Source organism: Xenopus laevis, chromosome 2L, assembly GCF_017654675.1.
Source record: "Xenopus laevis strain J_2021 chromosome 2L, Xenopus_laevis_v10.1, whole genome shotgun sequence".
Classification (NCBI taxonomy): domain Eukaryota; kingdom Metazoa; phylum Chordata; class Amphibia; order Anura; family Pipidae; genus Xenopus; species Xenopus laevis.
Window position 1 is genome coordinate 45,894,684 of NC_054373.1, and position 25,338 is coordinate 45,920,021.

General features: G+C 37.7%; 1 protein-coding gene across 7 annotated transcripts in view; it reads right to left on the reverse strand.

Annotated features, from left to right (window-relative positions):
* Window positions 1–25,338, reverse strand: part of adgrg2.L (adhesion G protein-coupled receptor G2 L homeolog) — an 81,608-nt gene that overhangs the window by 12,534 nt on the left and 43,736 nt on the right. For 3 of the 7 annotated variants that reach the window (XM_041581821.1, XM_041581817.1, XM_041581823.1), the window contains 24 exons: window positions 25,077–25,133; window positions 23,626–23,676; window positions 21,855–21,905; window positions 20,741–20,782; window positions 19,824–19,874; window positions 19,639–19,676; window positions 18,577–18,614; window positions 17,253–17,316; window positions 17,060–17,088; window positions 16,403–16,457; window positions 14,157–14,185; window positions 13,948–13,987; window positions 13,802–13,830; window positions 12,883–12,983; window positions 11,258–11,324; window positions 9,215–9,495; window positions 7,275–7,461; window positions 6,824–6,980; window positions 6,428–6,571; window positions 5,043–5,174; window positions 4,559–4,607; window positions 3,293–3,396; window positions 2,113–2,234; window positions 567–838 (listed from right to left, as the gene is read on the reverse strand). In XM_041581821.1, coding sequence (XP_041437755.1) covers window positions 567–838; window positions 2,113–2,234; window positions 3,293–3,396; window positions 4,559–4,607; window positions 5,043–5,174; window positions 6,428–6,571; window positions 6,824–6,980; window positions 7,275–7,461; window positions 9,215–9,495; window positions 11,258–11,324; window positions 12,883–12,983; window positions 13,802–13,830; window positions 13,948–13,987; window positions 14,157–14,185; window positions 16,403–16,457; window positions 17,060–17,088; window positions 17,253–17,316; window positions 18,577–18,614; window positions 19,639–19,676; window positions 19,824–19,874; window positions 20,741–20,782; window positions 21,855–21,905; window positions 23,626–23,676; window positions 25,077–25,133 — 2,190 coding nt within the window. The remainder of the gene's footprint in view (window positions 1–566; window positions 839–2,112; window positions 2,235–3,292; window positions 3,397–4,558; window positions 4,608–5,042; window positions 5,175–6,427; window positions 6,572–6,823; window positions 6,981–7,274; window positions 7,462–9,214; window positions 9,496–11,257; window positions 11,325–12,882; window positions 12,984–13,801; window positions 13,831–13,947; window positions 13,988–14,156; window positions 14,186–16,402; window positions 16,458–17,059; window positions 17,089–17,252; window positions 17,317–18,576; window positions 18,615–19,638; window positions 19,677–19,823; window positions 19,875–20,740; window positions 20,783–21,854; window positions 21,906–23,625; window positions 23,677–25,076; window positions 25,134–25,338) is intronic. The other 4 variants (XM_041581822.1, XM_041581820.1, XM_041581819.1 and 1 more) reach the window with 3 other exon arrangements.

Sequence of the window (25,338 nt, forward strand, 5' to 3'; positions counted from 1 at the left end):
CAGATTTTAAATAGGGGTCACTGACCCCAGCAGCCAACAACTATTTCTCTGTAAGGTCACAATGTTATTGTTATCATTACTTTGTATTGTTTTTATTTCTATGTAGACCTTCTTCTATTCATATTACCGTCTCTCGATCACACCACTGCCTGGTTGCTAAGATCCTCGCAACCAGGTGAAATTACAATTGCAGCATTTCCAAACTGGAGAGCTGCTGAACAAAAATCTAAACAACTGAAAAACCCCAAAAATTAAAAATGAAGACCGATTGCAAATTGTCTCAGATTATCTATGTCTACATCATACTAAATTTAATTTAAAGGTGAACCTCCTGAGCTTAAATGTATTAAATAGGAGATTTAGCCATCAATAGAACTGGTGCAAAGCAAAGTTCTGGGTAGGACCATAGTCTCTCTCTGCTTTTGCATTGCACCTCTCTGTATCTTCCCAATAAATAGGAGCAAATTCCCTACACAATACGGATGAGCTTAGGTGAGCATGTTCATGCCAAGTTCTGATCAAGTAAATAGATACAAATGATGGAAATAGATACAAAGTATACATACCCCATCCAATGATACAAAACTTTAAGATATATTTCCGTACATAGGTGTTAAAGACTTTCACCAGTGAGAGGTACATGTGGAAAGCTTCAAGCCCCATCCAAGTGATCGAGACCAGAAGAAAATAATGGAGGAATGCGGCAGCAGAGATACAGAGCCCAGGTATATTGTTGTAAAGGGCAATCCATGGGTTGATAAGGAACGATAAATTTAAGAAGATCAGGGCAGCGCAAAGCTGTATCAGAATTTTTGAAGGATAATCTCTACGGATTTTCCTATTATATGATGAGAAATGAAGAAAATCTTTTTTTTTAGTAAGTTATTCATAAATATAAATATATATAAGTAGTATCATAATAACAGATGTTCTACGCTCACACTTATATTTATGGAACAGGGTGGAGGGAATGGCTAGTAATGTAATTCTGTGTGTGATTCCATTTAGAAAATCAATTTCCAATGATTCCTCAGTAAATGAGTACATAAGAGATAAATAATCTCTTTGAAGCAAATTACATTTCTGATCATTCACTATAGCAGCATTCCTGATACGATTAGGCTTGTTTACAAATCTAGGGAGGCACTAGTGAACCCCTTTATTCCCATACATAGAAGCAGCCACATATTCAAAGAGACCAAATTAAACACCTACAGAAATGCCTCTTCTCCGATGGTTAATTAAAAATAAAAAAATATGTTGTTTGTATTTATAATACAGAAATGTATTCACCTAAAGTTATTACTTTTTAGGTAGATAAAAATGTAAATAATGATACTTACTGTATATTTGCAGACAATTGTAAGCATTATAATAATTTCAGTAGGGATATTTTAGTGGGGACATCAAGTTTGGGTATGAAAAACTTGGTATAAATAATCTGCCATAAAGATATGGGCATGCACACCAAATGATTAATCGTATAGACCAGATAGATGTGCAGTAAATAAAATTTTTAATGTTTAAGACATAACAGTAATAAACAACATCAATTAATGAGGGTAAATATTCAGTAAATTAGCATACATACATACCACACCACTGGTAGTTTGGTTAGATATTGGAAAGCGGATACACAAACCCCCAAAAAAGAGAACACCCGACGTTGGGGTCGGGGTGTTCTCTTTTTTGGGGGTTTGTGTATCCGCTTTCCAATATCTAACCAAACTACCAGTGGTGTGGTATGTATGTATGCTAATTTACTGAATATTTACCCTCATTAATTGATGTTGTTTATTACTGTTATGTCTTTAACATTAAAAATTTTTTTTACTGCACATCTATCTGGTCTATACGATTAATCATTTGGTGTGCATGCCCATATCTTTATATTATATGTGCTATAAAAACTAATGGAGTTTTTAGGGCTTTTGCACCCTTAATCATTATTTTTGATCTATTGTTAGAGTGCCCTCCTCATCCCTATATTTATAAATAATCTGCCAACCAACTTGGATTACAACAACCCTCTACCTCCCCAGACAATTAACAGCTTGTAACATTTTTATGAAGCTATTCCATACACAGAAAGAGAATGAATTTCATACGTACTCAAAAGCAATGTATGTCACAAAAGTCACAGAAAGGAAGATTGCAGAGAGGCCACAGCCAATGTATGAAATAAATGTGAGGATGAGAGTGTCTTCTGGACTCTGATGCAATTGGGACACACCCTAAAACACATAAGGAAAATTATAATTTTATATATATATATTTATATATATATATATATATATATATATATATATATGATTTTCACAAGGACAAGTGTTACAGGGGTTTTCACATTTGGGTTCACTTTTAGTATGATGCAGATGGCAACATTATAAGACAGTTTGCAGTTGGTCTTCATTTTTATTTTATTTTTCAAATGATTTCACTTTTTGTTCAGCACACTTTCCAATTTGGAATTTCAGCAGTTATCTGGTTGCTAGGGTTCAGTGACCAGGGAGCTGATTAAAGGAGAGACTGGTAAATGAATAGGAGAGGACCTATGAGAATAGAAAAATGAGTAATAAAAAGTGACAATAACCCAATTTTAGCCTTAAGGAGTTGTTTGGCTGCTGGGGTCAGTGACCCCCATTAGAAATTTGGAAAGAGTCAGAAGAATAAGGGCAAATAGTAATAAAACTATAAATTAGAAAAAAAATAAAAGAAGTAAAATATAAATAAATAAAATATATAATGAAGACCAAATGAAAAGTTGCTGGGCGATTCTATAACATTAACTTAGGGTCAGGGCACACAGGCAGATTCAGGGAGATTAGTCGCCCGGCAACAAATCTCCTCTTCTTCGGGGCGACTAATCTCCCCGAACTGCCTTCCCATTGGCTAAAATGTAAATCACTGGCGGGATTTTCAGAAGCTGCCCAATGAAACTTTGGGCGACATCGGGAAAAAAATCATTCCAAGTGCCATCCCGTCTACGATTTACATTTTAGCCGACGGAAAGGCAGGGGAAGCATTTCAGGGAGATTTGTCGCCAGGCGTCTAATCTCCCCGAATCTGCCTGTGTGCCCTGACCCTTAAAGGTGAACCACCCCTTTAATGAATACAGTACAGTAAGTATTAATTTCCTCTTGAACCTGCAGAGCAAAAGACTGGACACTGTTGCTGTAACATCTCAAACAGATTAATTTGTGCGGCACAGTTCTGATGTTCCCACGTTATAAACTATTACGAACATTTGTCATTTTGTAAGAGAATGCACAAAAGCCATCAGCCTACTTACCATAAGTATTGCAAAGCTTGTTAGATGATTACAGGTACAAATTGTCTGGTTTACTGTTGTATTTAAAACACTACAGCCACTTGAATCCCATCCGCCACTGCCTTCTGAAAAAAAATGTATTTATGGTGAATAAATAATACTGGCATATTTAAGGTGCAGCATACCTGCAATTGCATTTCTGCACTAGAAGAGCCAAATTCCACTTTAAAAAATGTAATTTTGGCACTTTGGCAAGGGAAGATGAAGCCTTTGCTCTGCTGCCTTTAGCCTGCAATTTTTTTCAGGCTGAGAGAAGTGGATCCACTCCGTGTCCCATATACATTAATTTGAATACAATCTGCTTGCAAGCAGTCACACTCAGTGGGCATTCTCAAGCTGCCCTCTGCTCCGTTTCATGTAAATGCAAGCAAGCAGGTCGTTTTCAATCAATGGAGATACGGCATGGAGCAAATCCGCCAGTGGCGTAACTAGATATTGCTGGGCCCCACAGCAAATTAATTTTAGGGCCCCCAACATATCCAGTTTTTGTACTGTTTTACCAATATATGTTCAAATTGCTCATCAATGAGAGCCTCATGGGGCCCCTGTACCTCCTGGGCCCCCCTGCAGCCACAGGGTCTGCTTCCTCTGTAGTTACGCCCCTGAAATCCGCTTCTTTCAGCCTGAAATAAGTACACAAGCTGAGAGCCCTTGGACTTAAAGGACCAATAACATAAAACAAATTTAAAAAATGTGTTTGTACTTAATGAAAAAAAAACACCTAGACACTTTTAACTTTAAATTTGCAAATTCTATATTAAGAAATAACTTACCGATTCTCCGCTTGCGCTCCTCTTTAGAAATGGTGACAGGGCGATGATCCATTGTGCGGAGCTCGATTTCTCCTCCCTGTCTTCTATAGGAGATAGCCAGGAAGGAGTTATCAAACGCAGCATGATGGATCATCGCCCTTTTGCCGTTTCTGAAGAGGAACGCAAGCGGAGAATCAGTAAATTCTTTCTTAATAAAGACTTTGCGAATTTAAAGTTAAAAGTGATGTTTTTTTTCCGTTAAGTGCAAACAAATGTTTTTACATTTTTTTTATGTTACTGTCCTTTATGGTTAACAGGAGTGTCTTTTTTGTTTCCCCCGGTAGCCTGCGAGTTTCTCTCAATTCACCTCCTGGCAGGAGCACCCCCAGTTTTAAGTAAATGCAAAGAATACTGTATGTGCTGCTACCTCCAAATAAGCTTGTCAATGAAATTTGTCTCAGCTCAACCAACTTACTGTTTTTGTTGAAGTTCCAAAATACGCACAGCATGGAAACATTTTCCTGCTGAAATAAAAAAAAGCACAACTGAGTTCATGAAATTTATCCAATGAAAGAGTTTGTAAATGAATACAATATAATTATGCACTTCTGAAGAATATTTAAAAAGAATATGACCCCCACACAAATGCTCATTGCTAAATGGGCTTTACATTATGACTCATTAATAGCTAACCCCCCAGTGTTTTAACTTTTAGTTCTCTAAAGCAGCCCCAAGGGAAGGGTAACATTGAGTGAATCCGTTTCCTCAGCCTGTATTTTGTACAAAGCAGATGATCTGCTCTCTGTGCCCCTGCACCTACTAGACACATACTGTATGTTATCTTTAATATTGTCATTCCCCATTAAAATACCCACGAGCTTCAATTACCAATTTCTGTAATGCCATGAAAAATGACACTGAATTGAATACTACCAAAGAACAAAAATGAAAAAACGTACCTGTTGAGTGTTGGAGGATGTTTGCAGAAGGACCGTTACATTATCTTTCAAATTATTTAATGTGAGGTTGGACACACTTGCAGATATGACTGTGCTGACCAAGCTTTGGTCTTTTGCTGGCAGAGAGGGATCCTGATATAATAAAATAGTAAAAGATGTATATAATGTATAGGAATGATGTGTTAGCGAAAGAAAGAAACTACTGAAAAATGTGAAAAGCACCCATAATTGCATCCTGCAGCTCACTTGAATGTGAAACATAGAACAATGCAAATGTGTGCTACATAATAAAAGGGAGGCTCATGCGACTAAATTACCCTAATGTAATGGTATCCTATGGGCAGACTTCCTTCTTACCAATGTATTTGCAGGCAATTCAAAATGAAGGTGGTTTTGGGTGTTTTGGCACCACATTTTTGGGCTACTGATAAATGCAGCATTATAAATGCCTATAATTTCCCCATATGCCCAAGACTGTGTCTGGGTCGTGCCTAGTTGCCAGCCCACCTCCACAAAAAGAACACAGTAGAGTATTTGTTGCAAGTGCTGATTAGGAAAGAGATTAGTACCCCCAAATGTAACCAGAAAAATTTGGCAGCTGGTTGATAGAGAACTACTGATTAACTTGATTGTGCCCAAAGCATCCGTCCTATAGGTCCCCATACACAGGTGGATAAAAGCTGCAGACAGACCAAGTCGGCAGCTTATCGGCACGTGTCTAGAGCCCCCCAGACGGGCTTTCCTGGTCGATATCAGGCCGAAAGTTGGGCAGATGGCGATCGGGCAGGTTAGAAAATCCCGTTGGATCACGGCCGCATCTTTTCATTGATGCAATCCCGTGATCCGACTGCCCATTTGCCCTCCGTTCTGATCCGATCGTTGGGCCCTAGGGCCCATGATCATATCAGCCCGATATCGCCCACTTCAATTTTGGCATATTGGGGAGCGATTCGTTCATTTCTCCAAACGAGTGGATCTCCCCTAAGACAGGAGTTTCCAGCCTTTTTTTTTTTTTACCCGTGAGCCACATTCAGATGTAAAATGAGTTGGGAAGCAGCACAAGCATAAAAAATTCTCCTGGGTGGTGCAAAATAAGTGCTTTGATTGGCCATTTCATAGCCCCAACGTGGACTGACAGCCTACAGGAGGCTCTGTTTGGCAGCACACCTGGTTTTTATGCAACCAAAACTTGCCTCCAAACCAGAAATTCAAAAATAAGCACCTGCTTTGAGGCCATTGGGAGCAACATCCAAGGGCTTGGTGAGCAACATGTTGCTTGCAGGCCACTGGTTGGGGATCACTCTCCTAAGAAAACCTTATTCGCAAGGAAAAAGCAAAATGTCTTTGCCTCAGAAGAATGTCACACCATGCTTGAAATATCTTACCACAAACAGAGAGGTTTTTTCAAAGAAGTTAAACTGAACCCTGGAAGCCACATTTTGGTCTGTAGGTGACAAGCCATTAAGAAGGGATCCAGGAAGGAAAACCACATTTTCATTTTGTTGAGATGCATTGGAACCTAAGGACACCTGGAAAATAATGTTTTGAATAATGCATTATTTTAGGATACAATTGATTTTACCTTAAAACAGTTAATATATGGCTAGTCTTGACATATAGTCACGACATATGATACACAGCGGTTTAATTTCCAGAAGAATAGAAATTATAATGGGAAATGGCTGCACAGACTTGAAGAGAAATGCATTTTGATTACGAGGATAGAATGCCTTTTGCGTCATCGCCACAAAAGAGTCAGACAAATAAGTTTTAGCCATTACTTGCAAATCTGAGGATACTTTAACTCCAAATGCTGCTCCATTGAATAGACTGGCATTCACTTTCTCAGCAGCCAAGACCAAAGCAGGAGAAGTGATATTTATTGACTGTCCAGAAATGGTAATCTGTAAGGTAATTTTATCCACTATGCCAATTAACCTGTTTTTGTGAAAAAGAACATAGATATTATTTGATAATGTATAAACAATGGATTTGAAATTCTTTACTTTTTTTTTAATATTCAATTACAATCACATTTTTAAAAATGTATTCTCCATGCAAGTCTTGCATAGAGAATTTATTAGGCAATAGTGAATATGGTATGGATTCAAAGTGAAATTCAGCATCTCACCGTTTCACAAGTTTTTCCATAAAAGGGACAGATTCACTCATATCTAGCAGTGAAACATCTCATTAGAAAAGTAGAAAACAGTTTATTCATAGGAACCATACCTTTTTGAGACTGGCGCTACAAGATTCTCGGAAAGATTTAAAAAGGTGTTCATGACATCAACCAACTGCGTTGCTTTTTCGGGCTCCACTTCTCCGGTGAACATCTGCTCAATTTGTGATACAATGCTGTCAACCATGGATGAATTAAGTTCAGGGGAATTCAAAGCTTCGTTTAAAGAGCCCAAATCTGTAAAAGATATATATATATATATATATACATTATATTAGAGGCAAGGTACACTGAAAGTGGACTTTACTTGCCTACATTGTAGGAATTTAAACGTTTCAGTAGAATGAATTTCAGTTATTACAAACGTAATCAAAAGCATTTTTTATCTTGCATTGCTCATTTGTAGATGAGTTTTCATTTTCTCACAAGATCAGGGCCGGATTTACATAATGGGTGCCCCTAGGCCCAGTGCCGTTCGTCGCCCCTGTCACCTCTCCTTTATTCGAGGAAATTTTCATCAATGGGGATTGGTGCATGGGAAATTAAAAAAATGATTGTATCTCCGGCGCATTCCCAGTGTTTTTGAACCAATGTGGGTGTGGTTGGGCAGCATGCCGCCCCCCTAAAATCCTGCCACCCTAGGCCCGGGCCTAGGTGGCCTTTCCACAAATCCGGGCCTGCACAAGATGCATTTAAACAGAGGCAACTCCTGATACTTCTCTGTTCACTTAGTGACAGGAACAATGGCAGAGAAGCACCAGAAGATGCTTATGGCCTCAGTCAGGGTCAGACTGGCCGCCAGTAAATTTCCTTTTATGTCCTCTTTCCCCAATGACATATTTACTGGCTTTTTACTGTTTCATTGCAGATTAGTCTTCTACACTGCTGAGATTTTTGTCAGTGCAGTCATTATATTATTGGCAAATAGCTTAGCCACTCAAATTCAGCCATTGGACCAATCGCTGAGCAATCACTGAGTAACTTATGTATGTACAGGGGCATAACTACAGAGTAAGCAGACCCTGCTATAATATATCTTGGTAGAAAATTTCAACTGATCAATAATTTGGGGCCCTAAATTGAATTTGCTGTGGGGCCCAGATTTTTCCTTTTAAATTGGCAACCAGGAAATTATACCAATTGATCAGTTGCTATAAATTACTCCACCTTAACAAACTTAATGTCTTTTATTACATGACTCCATTAGATTGAAAGCTCTCATGAGCGGGGCCCCCTACTGTGCTAGCAATAAACCATTGCAACGTCATGTATTCTGATGAAGTGTATGTATGTATATAAACTGTCATGTCTTTGTATTTGTACTCCTTTAGTCTTTAAAGTGCTGTAAGGTGATGCTATAAGTAACCATAAGGTAAGACCACAATGTGGGCTTGTGGAGAGAAGGGTTGATAAAAAGAGGTTTAGGAGAGAAAAATAGTTGACATTAAAAAAAAAGAAATTAAGAAAGATGAAGGAATGGGACATACAACAATGGAATTTGGTAAACAGTTGTATTTGTCATTCAAGTAAGGTATTGCCTGTAAATATTGGAATATGATTGGTGGTCCCTTGCTAACCATTTCTCTGGTGGTCTCATTGTGCCCCCAGTCTGACAGTATCTGCAGATATGTCTGACAGTATGCTAATAGAACAACAGGGGATAGTCATGATACACATTCATGATATTGGCAGTGTTTGACTGCTAATATTATGGAAAATTATGTAAATTGTAAAAGTGCTCAAAAGAGCAATCCGAACAGGTACATAGAGAGGGTTCTGTTCCCTTTAAATTTGTTCTGGGACTGTAAAGCAAAAAATAATAATCATACTGTATAAACCAGAACCAGGGGAAACAACATATGGATTGAGCTAATATAGAAAATCAGAAAAAACCTTGACAGAGACTGATAAAACCATAAAATATATTAGGATTTTTATTAGGAAATGGATGCCATAAGTTAAAGGTTATGAATACCATTAAAATATTTACCTGGGAGGCTAGAATTGGTTGTAATTGTAGATATGGGTGTCACTGAACCTTGTCCCGTAGAAATGGTCGTAGTTTTAGATATGGGTGTCCCTGGTCCTTGTCCAGTAGAAATGGTCGTAGTTTTAGATATGGGTGTCCCTGGTCCTTGTCCCGTAGAAATGTTTTTAGTTGTAGAAATGGGTGTCCCTGGTCCTTGTCCCGTAGAAATGGTTGTAGTTGTAGATATAGGTGTCCCTGTCCCTGCCCCTGTCCCTGTGCAATTTACATTTCTGCTACTATTACTGCAAAATAATTAAATAAATGAATAAATAAAATTTCATATAGGCAAATAAAATGAAACCTCCCATGAAAGTAACCAGCACCTCCCATAAAATGAACCAACTTTAAGCACTTAATAGGATTGATTGGTAAGTCAGTCAGTGGGCTTAGCTGAATACTACTGTACAGTATATATTAATTTAGAATCCAATGTATATCATTTATTCCTATCGATCGCTGTCTTATTCTTGGTGACTTTTTTAGGAACAAGGCTTTACCGGATAAAATTGGTAGAACTCTTATGCGCGAAATATTGTACAAAAGCTTTGGAAAGTGCCAATTATCACCAGGGGACAAAGCTCTAGCTCAGTCTTAAATATTAAGATAACTGTCAGTTTACAGAAGAATTCAATAAGGTGATAGGAAAGATACGTTACCAGAAAGTTGAATTTGTAACAAGTGGAAGACTTAAATGGGACCTGTCACCCTAAGAAAGAATTCTAAATCCTTTTCTAACATGTTTGTAGAGCAAAATAAACTTTACATTCACTATATAAATTATTTAGATTTTGTTTCAATCTCACAATTACAGCAGGAAGGGGCCATTTTGTGGACACTGTTATAAAGGCAAATTTTGTATCACCCCAGAATCTTGTGTATGTGCCAGAATAGGGGAGCCATGCCCATGATACATGATTGTAGACCGTGAGGAGGGAGGGGGGATGTGAGGAGTGGCGTGACATCTAGGAAGTGCTGAATGGAAAGAGAAAGTAATTGCCTGCCCTACCTCTATGCCTCAAGCATAGAGGCAGGGCGGACAATATATGATTGACAGCTCAGAATTTTAAATACATTTATAGGTATGGATGTTTTAATTAAAAAAAACCTATTTGGGTTTCATATTTCATTTGCAAATGATTTTTATTATACGTTTTTTTACGTCTGGGGACAGGTACCTTTTAACTGGAATTGCACAAAAAGTAGTGATCAATTACTTAATCATCTACAAACCTACTGGCCCCAGTGAAATGAAAGGCATAATGGAACCACAAATCAGAGTAAGAAATACCAGACTAACCAAATTGAAGCAGAACTAAAGCTTAACAAAGAAGTAGGGTAGAAATACTCTACATTATGTTCTGGGCTTCTGTGCCAGTTCAATGCACTGTGGGTCCAATAGCAGTGAAGATCTGTGCCCCCAAATATACCACTAATAGCTTCCCATCCTATCTTCTGCTTATTCACTGCACATGCTCTGTGCTGCTGTCACTTACTGAGCTTAGGCATCGACTCACAATATACTGTATATGTAGAATATTAAACGCACGTGTTTGGCTTGGATCATTACTTTTATAGGGATGCTGAACCTCTAGGCCTGTACAGTAAGTTAGAATATAAAATACAATGGCCACATTTATACTAAGGGGTTTGTTCTCCTTTAATTTACCAAATATAGAGATGATCATCTACAATCTAAAATCTTTAGGTCCCTGAATAAATAACAAGATTTAATCCTATACCATGCAACCTTGTGCATCCAAGTTTTATCTCTGAAAACGACCATCGCTTTAGCTTATCAAGGGTTCCTTCCAATGATAAAACCTACTCATTACCAGTATTAACTATAAGCCTGTTGTCCAGACGGCTGTCCTGACTATACTTTGCAGTGAAAGGGAAAATTGATATGAGCAGTTTCTTGTGTTTCATGCATAACAGTACTTGGTCAAACACTTCCAGATACATAAACATAAAGCTTTACTGTTTTAATTCTCTTCTAAAACTTACCAGAGTGTCGTGTAGTCAGAGCTATTTTCAAGACACACATTTGGTTGACAGCAGCAGAAGTCTGCAACTAAAAAATATAAATGTTTACATTATTTATGCCAGAACTGCAGATATTTGAATCAAGCTGCTCTTGATGTACAAATCAAAGCTTCTCCTGTACAGGGTCTAGTCTTGCTATAAACACTTAGTGGATGTTTATAAGGAAAGCAAAGGCCTTGACCAAAGTTCAAGTTTTACCCCCTCCAAATGAATTCCAGTGCACATACCTACACAACCCCACTGAAACTATATATACCAATATATATATTAATTGTAGAGTTTAGTATCATTATAGCCTTGGATAATATGCTTGTCTGAGAAATCATCCAAGCCCCTTTTGAAGGCATTAACTGAATCAGCCATCACAACATCACCCAGCAGAGCATTCCACAAACTCACTGTCCTCACTGTGAAGAACCACCTACACTGCTTCAAATGAAAGTTATTTTCCTCTAGACTAAAGACATGGCCTCTGTTCTGATGATCCACTAGCGGTCTATAATGCCCCCTAATGTACTTATAAAGAGTAATCATGTCCCCTCCAGAGAAAACAATCCCAACCTTGACAGTCTACCCTTGTAGTTTAAATCTTCCATCCCTTAAACTGTTTAGTTGCACTCTCTCCAGCTCATTTTTAAGGACCGGAGACCAAAACTGCACATACCAGGGACCTATAAAGAGGCAAAATTATCATATAATATAATATAATCTAGTCAAATCACTCTCCAATGTGGCAGCATCCTGCATGGAACTTTTAGGTTTGCACAATTTAGTATCTTCACTCTGCTAAGGCAACTGAAGCACTATATAAACTTACCACTAGGTGGTATTACAAAAGCTGTTTACTGTTTTCCCTGAGAATTACCCCCCCCCCCCTTTTTCTCTTCTGTACCCATAAGCAGTCTATGGTAAAATGCTAGCAGCTTGGGGGATACATCTGTAAAAAGAAAGGTTTTGTGTTTTATGTCCTTCACCCTAGACAGAGTGTTAGTTAGCTGAACATAGACTGGGGATGGAAATGGGGGGACAACTGTGGCACAGACCAATTCAGAACAGTAAGAATAGCAAAGGAAATGAGACTGCTATGTCTTCCTGTTTATTCAGATTTGGTGAAGAAATTGCTTAACAGACAATCAAGCACATGTATTTTGATACACATGTATTTACAGGTATAGGATCCATACTGGTGGCAAAAAAATCCTATTGGGTTTATTTTATTTTTAAATGATTTTTAGCAGACAAGGCATGGTGATCCAAGTTATGGAAAGATCCCTTATCCGCCATTTCCAATGTCCTGAGCATTCTGGATAATATATTGTATACCTGTGTTTGCATTTAACTCCTTCATGCTAGCAACATGGTTAGTAAACTTGTGATAAACGTCAAAACCATTTTATATGGCTTAGTAAGATCCTTTTAGTAACAATTACCATTCCCAGAACAAAAGACACTACAACATCACCAGCTTACATTTAAGGTCTTTTTCTCTTTATATTATAGTGTTGCTATTCACTATTTCATAAAAAGGTGTTTCTTTCACACATCTACAGAAACCAGACTCAAACAGATGGGTGCTATTTTCTCACCATGTACTGTTATGTTCTCAGTTATATTTTTAATGGTGCTTAGTGCTCGACACAATCTTTCATCATCTGGTGCTATCAAAATCATTTGGCATTCTGTTGTCCTTCATAAAAGAGAAAATAGACATAGATTACAAATTATATCTTAAAGGCGTTGTTCACCTTTAAATTAACTTTTAGTGGCATATAGAGAGTGATATTCTGAGATTTGCTGTTGGTTTCCATTTTCTTCATTATTTGTGTTTTTTGAGTTATTTAGCTGTTTTATTCAGCAGCTCTCCGATATGGTTGCTGTGGCCCAAATTACCCTAGCAACCATGCATTGCTTTGAATAAGATTGGCATATGAATAAGAGAGGGCCTGAATAGAAAGATGAGTAATAAAAAGTAGCAATAACAATACATTTGTAGCCTTACAGAGCATTTATTTTTTATATGGGATCAGTGACCCCCATTTGAAAGATGGAAAGAGTCAGAAGAGGAAGGCAAAACATTTGAAAACCATGAAAACCAGCAGTTGCTTAGAATTAGCTATTCTATTACAAAAACCTTGATTAATTTGAGTTTTAAAGTTTGTATACCCCAAACTCTCTGTTTAGATGTAAGGGTATTGGATTCATTATCAGGAAACCCATTATATAGAATGCTCCATTTTATCCAAATTTTTAAAAATTATTTCATTTTCTCTGTAATAATAAAACTGTACCTTGGACTTGACCCCCAACTAAGCTATAATAATCCTTATAATAAGTCCTTATTGGAAGCAAAGCAATTCTATTGGGTTAAATGAATGAATTTAACCCAATAATAATTTTAGTAGAATTTGGATATGGAGTCCCAAACCCCAGGTCCTGAGCATTCTGGATAACAGGTCCCTTACTTGTATTTCAACATAAGGGTGAATAAAGGGTGAATGTGCCTACCTGTTGGAGTTGGTTTCAGTAGTTGATGGCTTCAGCAAGAGAAAAAGGCAAAATTAAACTCATAAAATGAATATGAAAATATATGGAGAGGGGATACAATATCGGAGAGATGGATAGATGCATAAAAGTACACACAAAACATGTACCTGACATGTAGATGGAGGCGCAGTACTGCTTTCCGAGGAACTGAAAAAAATGAGAACTTATGTTGGTTGATAATATTGAGGGCAGATCCTGTAAGTCTGTGTTAAACTAGTTTAGTAGTGTGTACTAAATTATATATTATTTGGTACCCAATATGGGCATTATATTTAAACGTAGTTGCCAGGGGTGGGTAAAAATGCTTCATCAATACCTGTTGGTGGTGAATTCCGTCGTTGATATCTTCAGCAAAAGAAAAGTCAAAATTAAAAAGATAATATGAATAATATGAATACATTGACAAAAAGAGGTACATACAGTCATATGAAAAAGTTTGGGAACCCCTCTTAATTCTTTGGAGTTTTGTTTATCATTGGCTGGGCTTTCAAAGTAGCAACTTTCTTTTAATATATAACATGCCTTATGGAAACAGTAGTATTTCAGCAGTGACATAAAGTTTATTGGATTAACAAAAAATATGCAATATGCATCATAACAAATTTAGACAGGTGCATAAATGTGGGCACCCCAACAGAGATATTAAATAAATACTTAGTTGAGCCTCCTTTTGCAAATGTATCAGCCTCTAGATGCTTCCTATAGTCTTTGATGAATGTCTGGATTCTGGAAGGTGGTATTTTGTAACTTCAACTTTGTGACTGATGCTTGAACATTATCGTGAAGTATTTGTTGATATTGGGTTGAATTCATCCGACCCTCAACTTTTACAAGGGCCCCAGTCCCTGAACTAGCCACACAGTATGATGGAACCTCCACCAAATTTGACAGTAGGTAGCAGGTGTTTTTCTTGGAATGCGGTGTTCTTCATCCGCCATGCAAAGCACTTTTTGTTGTGACCAAATAACTTAATTTTTGTCTCATCAGTCCAAGACACTTTGTTCCAAAATGACTGTGGCTTGTCTAAATGAGCTTTTGCATACAACAAGCGACTCTGTTTGTGGCATAAATGCAGAACGGGCTTATTTCTCATCACCCTGCCATACAGATGTTCTTTGTGCAAATTGCGCTGAATTGTAGAACGATGTACAGATACACCAGGCATGTCCAAAGTCAGGCCCAGGGGCCAATTGCGACCCTTTTACAGATTTACACCGGCCCTCAGCCTCCATCATGATATTAATAATAATGTGGCCCCCAGCACAGTGCAATCAGGAATCACGTAGCAGTAATATTTGGGCACATTAGTGAAATGATCTGCCACTTGGTCTATGCTGCTGCCTGTGTGCTTTAGGTGTTAGTAATAGACACGTACTGGCACGTAGAGACGCGATGTTTTCGCATACTTCTTTAGGGCTGAAGGTGCAATAGACGTACTGACGTGCCAGTACAGTAAACTAAAGAAGTATGCAAGAGAGTTACATGTTAATTACTAACACCTTCAGCACACAGGCAGCAGTATAGACCAAGTCGCAGATCATTTCACTAATGTGCCCAAATATTACTGCTACATCTACGCGATTTCTTGTTTAAATGCCTGCCTAAACGCCGTGTACGCGTCCATCTTCAGGAGTGAATAATCCTGATCACAAGCTAGCTACCTTGGAAAGAATGTCAGGCTGAATGGTTTGCCCTCACACATTTTCACCTCACTAAATCTGGCCCTCGTTGCAAAAAGTTTGGACACCCCTGAGATACACCATCTGCAGCAAGATGTTTTTGGTGATATTTGGGTTGTCTGTAACTATTCTCACAATCCTCCGCATATGCCACTCCTGTATTTTTCTTGGCCTGCCTGACTTGGATTTTACAGCAACTGTGCCTGTGACCTTCCATTTCCTGATTACATTCCTTACAGTTGAAACTGACAGTTTAAACCTCTGAGATAGCTCTTTGTAGCCTTCCCCTATGATACTGAGCAATCTTTGTTTTAAGATCTTTTGAGAGTTGCTTTGAGGATCCCATGCTGTCACTCTTCAGAGGAGAGTCAAACAGAAGCACAACTTGCAATTGGCCACCTAAAATACCTTTTCTTATGATTGGACACACCTGCTTATAGAGTTCAAGTCTTAATGAGATAACCAAACCAATTTGGTGTGGCCAGTAATCAGTATTGAGCAGTAACATTCATTCAAATTAGCAAAATTACAAGGGTACCCAAAGTTTTGCACTGCCAGTTTTTCACATTTGATACAACTGAATACTGCTTCATTAAAAATCATTGTTCAGAAAACAACCCAGTACTCGGATGTTCATGGGAAATGAAAGACATACCACTCTTTTTTGTTGAAAGTGGAGAAAATTATTATGCAGGCTGAGAGGGGTTCCCAAACTTTTTCATACGACTTTATATATTGGGTCAGATTCAATTGATTGAGAAAAATGTATCTTATGGTTTATCACGTGAAAGCTTATGGACAAGATTCAAGGCAGTATATGAAGAGCTAGAGAGATGCAATGTATGAGAGAGAGAAGGAGATGTAACATCACAACCCAACATACATTTACTTGATATGTAGTTGATTGTATTGGAGGCCCAGTGCTGTTTCCCAGTGAACTGAAAATAAAAATACAGTTTATGTTGATACTGAGGGGGCAAATCATCGAAGGTCTATTTTAAAGTATTATTCCGTATTCTAGTAGTATATTAAAGGGGTTGTTCAACTTTCAGTTAACTTTTATTATGATGTAGAGAGTGATATTCTGAGACAATTTGCAATTGTTTTTCTTTTTTTTTAATTATTTGTGTTTTTTGAGTTATTTAGCTTTTTATACAGCAGCTCTACAGTTTACAATTTCAGTAATCTGTTGGCTAGTGCCCAAATTACCCTAGCAACCATGCATTGAAGAGACTGGGCCTGCATAGAAAAATAAGTAATAAAAAGTAGCAATAACAATACAATTGTAGCCTTACAGGGCATTTATTTTGTATCAAGGTCATCTACCCTCATTTGAAAGCTGGAAAGAATCAAACAAAATAGGGAAATGATTAAAAAAATATAAAAAAATAAATGATATAGACCAAATGAAAAGTTGCTTAGAACTGGCCATTCTATAACATATTAAAACTTAACTTAAAGGTGAAACACCCCTTTAGCATTTTATTTTTCTGTTGGTTTTCCAAAATCTAGTAATGGGCATAACAGCTTATCTACCTACCTATTGGAGGTGCTTTCAGTAGCTGATGCCTTTAAAAGGAAAAAAAAATCCAAATTAAACACAATTTATTGTATGTGTATGGTGAAAAGGAAAGGTTGAGAAAGTGAAAGAAGAGAGAGCGGATATGAAGAGAGAACGAGGTGAAACATAAAGAGAGAGGAAGAGGTAACACCAATGTACAATAAACATTTACCTGGTATGTAGATGATTGTGGAGTTGGAGTTGGAGTTGGAGGTACAGTGCTGATACTTGGGGAACTGAGTAAAAATATCACATACAGGCTTATGATATAGACAGTACCGACCAAACTAAGATATAATTAATCTTAATTGGAAGAAAAAATTATCTATCGGGTTTATTTAATGTTTACATGATTTTTTTAGTGGACATAAAGTATGGTGATCTAAGACCTCTTATCCAGAAATTCCCAGGCCCCTAGCATTCTGGATAATAGGTTCTGTACCTGTATAACATAATTCTCATTGTTTACAGCTAGGCACTTTAAATATGGCTGCAAACAATAAAAACGGTTTCAAGCTGCTAAACACAATTAGGGTTCCTTAGACCAGAGCTATAATATGTGACTATGAGACAAATTATGAACTGGCGAATCTTGAAGGGAAATATACCCCCCCTCTTTGACATGAGCTTATTCAGTAAGTATGTAGAAAAAGGTGTATTAACTCTTTCTGAGCCTTTTTTTAAGTTTTCAGCCCCCTTTTTTTTTAAAACCCACATCTGGTTGAGCTCATGTCAAAAAGGGGTTTAAAGTTTCCCTTTAATGGACAAGTCAATCACTGGGGGATAAGAACACAACAGTCATTTTTTATCCCTCACCTCCTACCCTGGCATCCCAGAATTCCCTTGTCTGCCATGGGCACAATGTAATAAAGTACCCAATGATTGTCATTACATTGTAAAATGTTGCTTTTCATTTAAAACTCAATTCCACTACAGGTAAAAAAAAATATTGTATGCAAGGATGAAATATTAATTTTTCTTTAAAGGAGAAGGAAAGGCTAAAACTAAGTAAGCTTTATCAGAAAGGTCTATATAAACACACCATTAAACCCTCAAAGTAATGCTGCTCTGAGTCCTCTGTCAAAATAAAAAACACATTTCTTTCCTTGTATTGTGTACACTTGGGCTTCTGTATCAGACTTCCTGTTTTCAGCATAAACCTCCAGGGCAGGGCTTGAGCATGTTCAATTTGCTCCTCCCCTCCTCCCTCCTCCTCTCCCTGCTGTAATCTGAGCACAGAGCTATGAGTGAGCAGGGAGAGACTCAGAGGATGTGATGTCACACCAAGCTAATATGGCAGCTTCTATCCTAAACAAACAGCGTCAGCATCTAGAGCTGTTTACTCAGGTATGGTAAAGCATTCTGCAGAATAAATATAGCATTCTAGCTTGCACTATTGTGGCTAATCTATTGGCAATAAACTGTCTTGGAGCTTTCCTTCTAATTTAATTGATCTTGTCCTATAATCATGCAAATATAGACAATAAAATACTTACATTAATGCCTTTAATGTAGCTTTTATCATGTCACATGCCTTGAAATAAAATCAATAAATTACTTTTACCGTATTTGAAAAATATAAATAAAGGGTAGGTCAGCAGTACAGGGGCACAGTTACAGTAATGGGATCTATTATCCATAAACCCAGAATCCAGAGTGCAATGAAAACTAGCAATACCATTTCCCACAGGGCAGTGCTTCCATAATATTCTTGCTTGCCATCTTTATGTTTCCTCTGTAGTAAGAAAACCAGCAGGTGGCAACTAACCAGCATAAATGCGTCGACAGCAAAAGTTTTAAATGTGTTGTAGTAGACTTTAGCCATTCTGGAAAGGATATTTATCAAGGAGCCCAACATCCCTAAACTCTGGGTAAAAGATCTTATACTTAGTACTGACAGATGAAGTGTAAATGTTCCCATATTAGCTGATTACACTAAAGGGGTAACAACATAAATGCCCCAAAATTTGCTCCGGGTCTAGTAGATACTCACTTGTAAACAGGTCACTATAAATGTTATTTGGTGATGCAAAGTGCAAAAATGGGAACATTCTGCTGTTTGTTTGCACTTTCTACCTTTCCTTCTAATGATGTGCAGGTTGACCTGAAACCTTTGGTGACCCGTGGGTTGACCACCGATTGGGCAGGCTCAGGTTGAGATTTGGCCAATCATTGCAGGTTACGGTTGGGTACGGGTCAGACTGGGGAAGCACTCCTATGCTACTCCTGAAGCAGAGGCACACACAGAAATAGCATACAGAGAGATAAGACATGGGTACGGGTTGGGTGCGGGTCCTACAATGGCAACATGTTGTGGATTAGGGTAGAGTGCAAGTTAAGGTTTTGGGGGTTAGGGTTGGGTGTGGGTTGATCCTGATCCATACATCACTACTGCCTTCTAAATTTGGTGCACAGAGACCTGCGACTGTCCCCTTGAACCCCGTATTCTTCTTCTGCCCAACTCTCTATAAGTGCCCCCAATCCTTTTACAATGAAATGTAAACTAATATGAACTGCAATGATATATTAATTCACACAAACAAAACACCAACACTTACATCTGTAATTGTAGTATTAAAAACCACAGAGAAGATAGCTGGAAGGAAAAAAAAAAACATTGTCAGTATGTAAAAAAAACTGTAAAATTACAAGGGAAGTATATAAAATAGATGTAAGAAAGAGGAAAGAACAAAAAAGAGAAGAATACAAGATTTCCACTTTGGTGGTAGGAAGAGGAACTAACCAGAACCATTGCAGAGGGATGAGGCGTTACAGTACTGCTGATCAACTGAATCTGCAAATTGAATATACAGATGTTATAACAAAGAAATGTCCATTATGATTTTTTTTATAAAAAAGAAACTGACATATATGACGAAAAATTTATGATATACAAGTATGGGATCCATTATCTAGAAACATGTTATCCAGAAAGCTCCAAATTACAGAAAGGCCATCTCCCATAGAATCCATTTTATCCAAATGAACCATAATATCTGTAATAATAAAACAGTACCTTGTACTTGATCCAAACTAAGATATAATTAATCCTTATTGGAAGCAAAACCAGCCTGTTGGGTTTATTTAATGTTTACATGATTTTCTAGTAGTCTTAAGATATGAAGATCCAAATTACGGAAAGATCCATTATCAAGAAAACCCCAGGGCCCGATTATTCTGGATAACAGATCCAATACCTGTATATCAGATATCATTTCTCAGACATGACTGTAGAGAAAAGCTATGAGAGTCATTGTGACTCACTTTCTATTACACCCAGTTCAAAAAATTAGCTTCTCCTCTTCTGTAAATGGTGAATTTCTAATTCATTTGAATGCAGCAATTTGCAGCATTTCTACAAATAATAAGCAAGTGTTTGGCTGTATCGGAAAACTATAGCAGCCCATTATTAGTTTGCATGGCTTGTAAAATTGAGGCCAATAACACTAAACCCCTACAAGACACACATTTATGAGCTGGTACAGATCATAAAGCATATAGGAAGAGATTTCCAAAACTTCCCAATTTTTTGGAAGGTCCTTGGATTATTCCAAAAAAGTATATTGTGTCCTCTTTTTGTATTATTATTATTGTATAAGGTTGTGCGTAAATGATGTAGATGAAACTAAAATACATGAACAAAAAGCATGAAATACTCACTATTAGTTGAATGATTGCCATTGGCAGCACAATATAACGTTCCTGCAATGGAATAGAAACAGTTATTAACACAATCTGCAAAAACACCATATTATGTATATACAATATATAAAACAATATCATAAATGTGGTAATATACATATTAAAAAAGGTGTTATTATATGTAATTACAGCTATGGGATCTATTATCCAGAATGCTCTGTACCTGAGGTTTTCCAGATAAGGGGTCTTTTCATATTTTTTATCTCCTTACTATTAAAAAATCATTTAAACCCAAATAGAATTGTTTTGCTTCCAAGAAGGCTGACATACTGTATATCTCAGTTTGGATCAAGTACAAGAGGAAAAAGCTAATTATTACAGGAAAACATTTAAATATATTTGAATTATTTAATTAAAATGGAGTCTATGGGAGAGAGCCTTGCCGTAATTCAGAGCTTTCTGGATAATGGATCCCATACCTGTATTAATTAATAAATTAAATGAAGGCCGATTCTCACGTGTGCACCCAAAAGTCCAGTGACTATGAAATGCATAGGGAGGGACAGGGCTGCCACCCCAAGTCAGCCCCAGCCCCATTGGTGGCTAGCCCCCCCACCCCCCCCCACAAGTTAAAAAGAACATTAATGACCAGCCCCCCACCCCAAAAAAATGTTTTTTTTTTGACAAAGCTATTGGTGGCAAAAAAATATTGGTGGTCAGGGTTCCCCGCACACAAGTTAATATGCCCGCATATTCTTTCTGCTGATTGGTCACTGAAGTCCAAGTCCCGGTACAGCTGCACAGGCATTGGATGGGTCAAGTTTGAACTCCCCCTCCAGCCTATCTAATCCCCATGCAGCGTACTCAGGAATTAAACTTCAATGACCAATGAAAAGCAGAGAAAGTTGTTATAGTAAAGAAGATGCCTCCCTTCCGAAGTCTGCATCTCTATGGCAGCAGTCAGATGTATACAAATATACTGTATGATATATGTATGTATGTATGTATATGATACTGTATATATATGTATGATATCTGAAATGGTGCATTTAGTGGCTTTGCAGCAAGTGGAGTCACATGTTGCAGAGAAACTGGCTTGAAAGCAACAAAAATGTTGTTTGCATGAACATACCTGCTGGTATTGTGGTGCTGTAAAAAGTGGGGACCGAGCTATTTCCTGACACTGTACAAATACAAAAAGCAATGTTTTGGTTACATTAACATTACTATTGTGCATACGTTTTAAAACACGTATCCTGATTCAATGAGGAATTTAAATTGCTTATCCCTCTTTTTCAACTCAGCAAACGGTGACCTGAGCACATTTATGCTGGGTCAATTATCCACGGAAGGAGGTGGGGACCTCTAAGCTAATTACTAGGGTTTGGGTATCAGTGCATGATGGATAAACAGTTGTGACTAGAGGTCAGTACTAACCTTCAATTCTATTTACACATGCCACTGGATATGGGCTATAATAGGGTTAATAGAGACCCCTTCATTTATTAATTTTATTACAACTGCCCCTAATTCCAGCTTTCAAATGGGGGTCACTGACCCCATCTCAAAACAAATGCTTTGTAAGGCTACACATTTACAGTATTGTTATTGCTACTTTTTAATTGCTCATCTTTCTAATCAGACTCTCTCCTATTCATATTCCAGTCTTGTATTCACATCAGTGCATGGTTGCTAGGGTTATTTGGACCCTAGCCACTAGATTGCTGAAACTGCAAACTGGAGAGCTGATAAAAAGCTAAATAACTCAAAAAACACAAATAATAAAAAAAATGAAAACCAATTGCGAAGTGTCTTAAAAAATCACTCTCTACATCACACTAAGGGGCCCATTTACTTAGTTCGAGTGAAGGAATAGAATAAAAAAAACTTTGAATTTCGAATGTGTTTTTTGGCTACTTCGACCATCGAATGGGCTACTTGACCTTCGACTTCGAAAAATCGTTCGACTATTCGACCATTCGATAGTCGAAGTAGGTCCCCACAGGCTTAGCAATCTTTTTTTGGTCGAACAAAAATCTTGCGATCGATGGATTAAAATCCTTTGAATCTAACTATTTGAAGGATTTAACCGTTTTTTGTTCGATCGAACGAATAGCGCTAAATCATTCGACTTCGATATTTGAAGTCGAAGGATTTAACTTCGACAGTCGAATATCGAGGGTTAATTAACCCTCGATATTCGACCTTAAGTAAATTTGCCCCTAAAAGTTAATTTAAAAGTGAACAACCCCTTTGATGCCACAGCTTACAGTATTTGGCATGTTTTTTTGATAAGAATATTTTGGTTCAATATGTAGTTTAAGCAATTATAGTTATAACAATTAAAGTATTCCTTGCTTCATTTGATTTATTGCAGGTAGGGTTGCCACCTTTTCTGGAAAAAAATACCGGCCTTCCTATCTATTTGTCTTTTTCCCAATTAATAACTAGGGATGCAACGAATCCACTATTTGGGATTCGGCTGAATCCCCGAATCCTTCATGAAAGGTTCGGCCGAATACCGAACTGAATCCGAACCCTAATTTGCATATGTAAATTAGAGGTAGGAAAGGAAAAAGTGGAAAAAATCCTTCTTTTGTGACGAAAAGTCATGTGATTTTTCTACCCTCCACTAATTTACATATGCAAATTAGGACTCGGATTCGGTTCGGCCAGGCACAACGATTCAGCCGAATCCTGCTGAAAAAGGCCGAATCCTGGCCGATTCCTGGATTCGGTGCATCCCTATTAATAACATTGGTATCAACCATCATTTTTACCAGCCAGGCCGGTAAAATACCGGCCAGGTGGCAACCCTAATCGCAGGCATTGTGTTATATCCCCTAGTCCTTTTGTATAATCCGCCATTCCCTCAAGCCATCAGAAGAAGAAAATCCACTTACCTGGTGTAGCCATACTGGTTGTTGCTGCAATTGATGAAGCAGAATCATTACCTATTGACAAGCAAAGTTTTAAAACAAATATATTGACTTGATTATCTCTAAAAAATCTTTTTAAAGCATGTCATGATAAATAAAAGGTCTCATTTTAGTGCTACAAATTAATCTCGGGAGAATGTAGAATATTTGATGGTGTTACAGAGGCAGTTCTAGAAATGCTCTGCTCAGTGGATGAGAATATGTAAAGTTACTGTTACGCTTATATAACATATTCCCCCAGTTTGTGTAGATATTTCCATTGGTTCAGGAAGGCAGGTATCCTTCTGTAGAGTTACAGCAGAACCCTATGTGGTCTGTTGTAAAGACATTAATTTTGGCACTGAATGGACTCCATTTATTAAAGGATAAGTAAACCTTTACATTAAGTCAATGTAAAATTGATGAGAGTGCTATTCTAAGCACCTTTGATTTACATTCATTATTTTTTTTTAATTCCATGATATTAAGGGATACATGTACTGTTAATATGAATGATTTTTGTCAACAGCGCCACCTGCTGATCAGTTTCCGACCATAATGCCGGAAAGGAAATTTTCAGATGATAGAAATAGGGCTGGTCTGATGTTCTTCTGGTTAGGAAAAACATTAGAAATCTTAGATAACTTTTCTCACATCTAAACAAACCAGAAGAACATCAGACTTTCTCTGGACAACTTCCTTGACTACTTGGTGGTCAGACTGGTTGGAAAATGACCAGCAGGTGGAGCTGTAACACCATTTATGTTAACAGTTACCAGTACATATATCCCTTAATATCTTGAATTAAAAAAAAATTGTGTAAATTGTAAAAGTTCTTAGAATACCAGTCTCGTCAATTTTACATTCACTTATTTTAAGGGTAAGGGCGCAGCTTAAGATTCAGGGAGATTCAGTCGCCCGGCAACACATCGCCTCTTCTTCGGGCAACTAATCTCCCGGAAATGCCTTCCCGCCGGCTAGAATGTGAATCGCTGGTGGGATGACACGCGGATCGTTTCAGTTTCTGAAGTTGCCTCGCGAGGAAACTTCTGGCGACTTCGGAAAAACAAAGTGCTCCGAAAAGGCTTTTCGGGGAGATTAGTCGCCCGAAGAAGAGGCGATTTGTCGATAGGCGACTAAATCTCCCCAAATCTTAGCGTTTGCCCTTACTCTAAAGGGTTACTTATCCTTTAATGAATGAGATTATAAGATTGTGGCTCCCCCACTTAGCTCCCATGATATAGTGGTGTATCCTGTGCAAACTGTGACTGAGCTCATCCTTATCCTGCAATACAGACCTGCAGCAACTGTTGTGCCTTGAGAATATGATGTAGCTAAGCAGATTTTATCTGGCTCTTTGCTATAATCAGACAGTCTGGGTGGTCTAATGTTTCCTTTTTAAATATAAATAAAAAACTCATGCAAAAACCACGTACCTGCAAGTGTCGTGTTGGATACGATTGTAATCGACGTGCTAGAATGATTCCCAGTCACTATGAAGAGAAAATAATTTCAGCTGTTAGAGTTAACGATCCAGAGTGAATGAAGGAAAGCTGGTCCATAGCAGTTTCACAGCATGTCCATAGAAAGCACATACACCAATATACAACCATTCAGTAAGTGAGGGATGCCAGCCTTGTTAATGGGACAATGTGGGAAATATCATTGCTATGTTAAATTGTGTAAAAGGGGTGATTC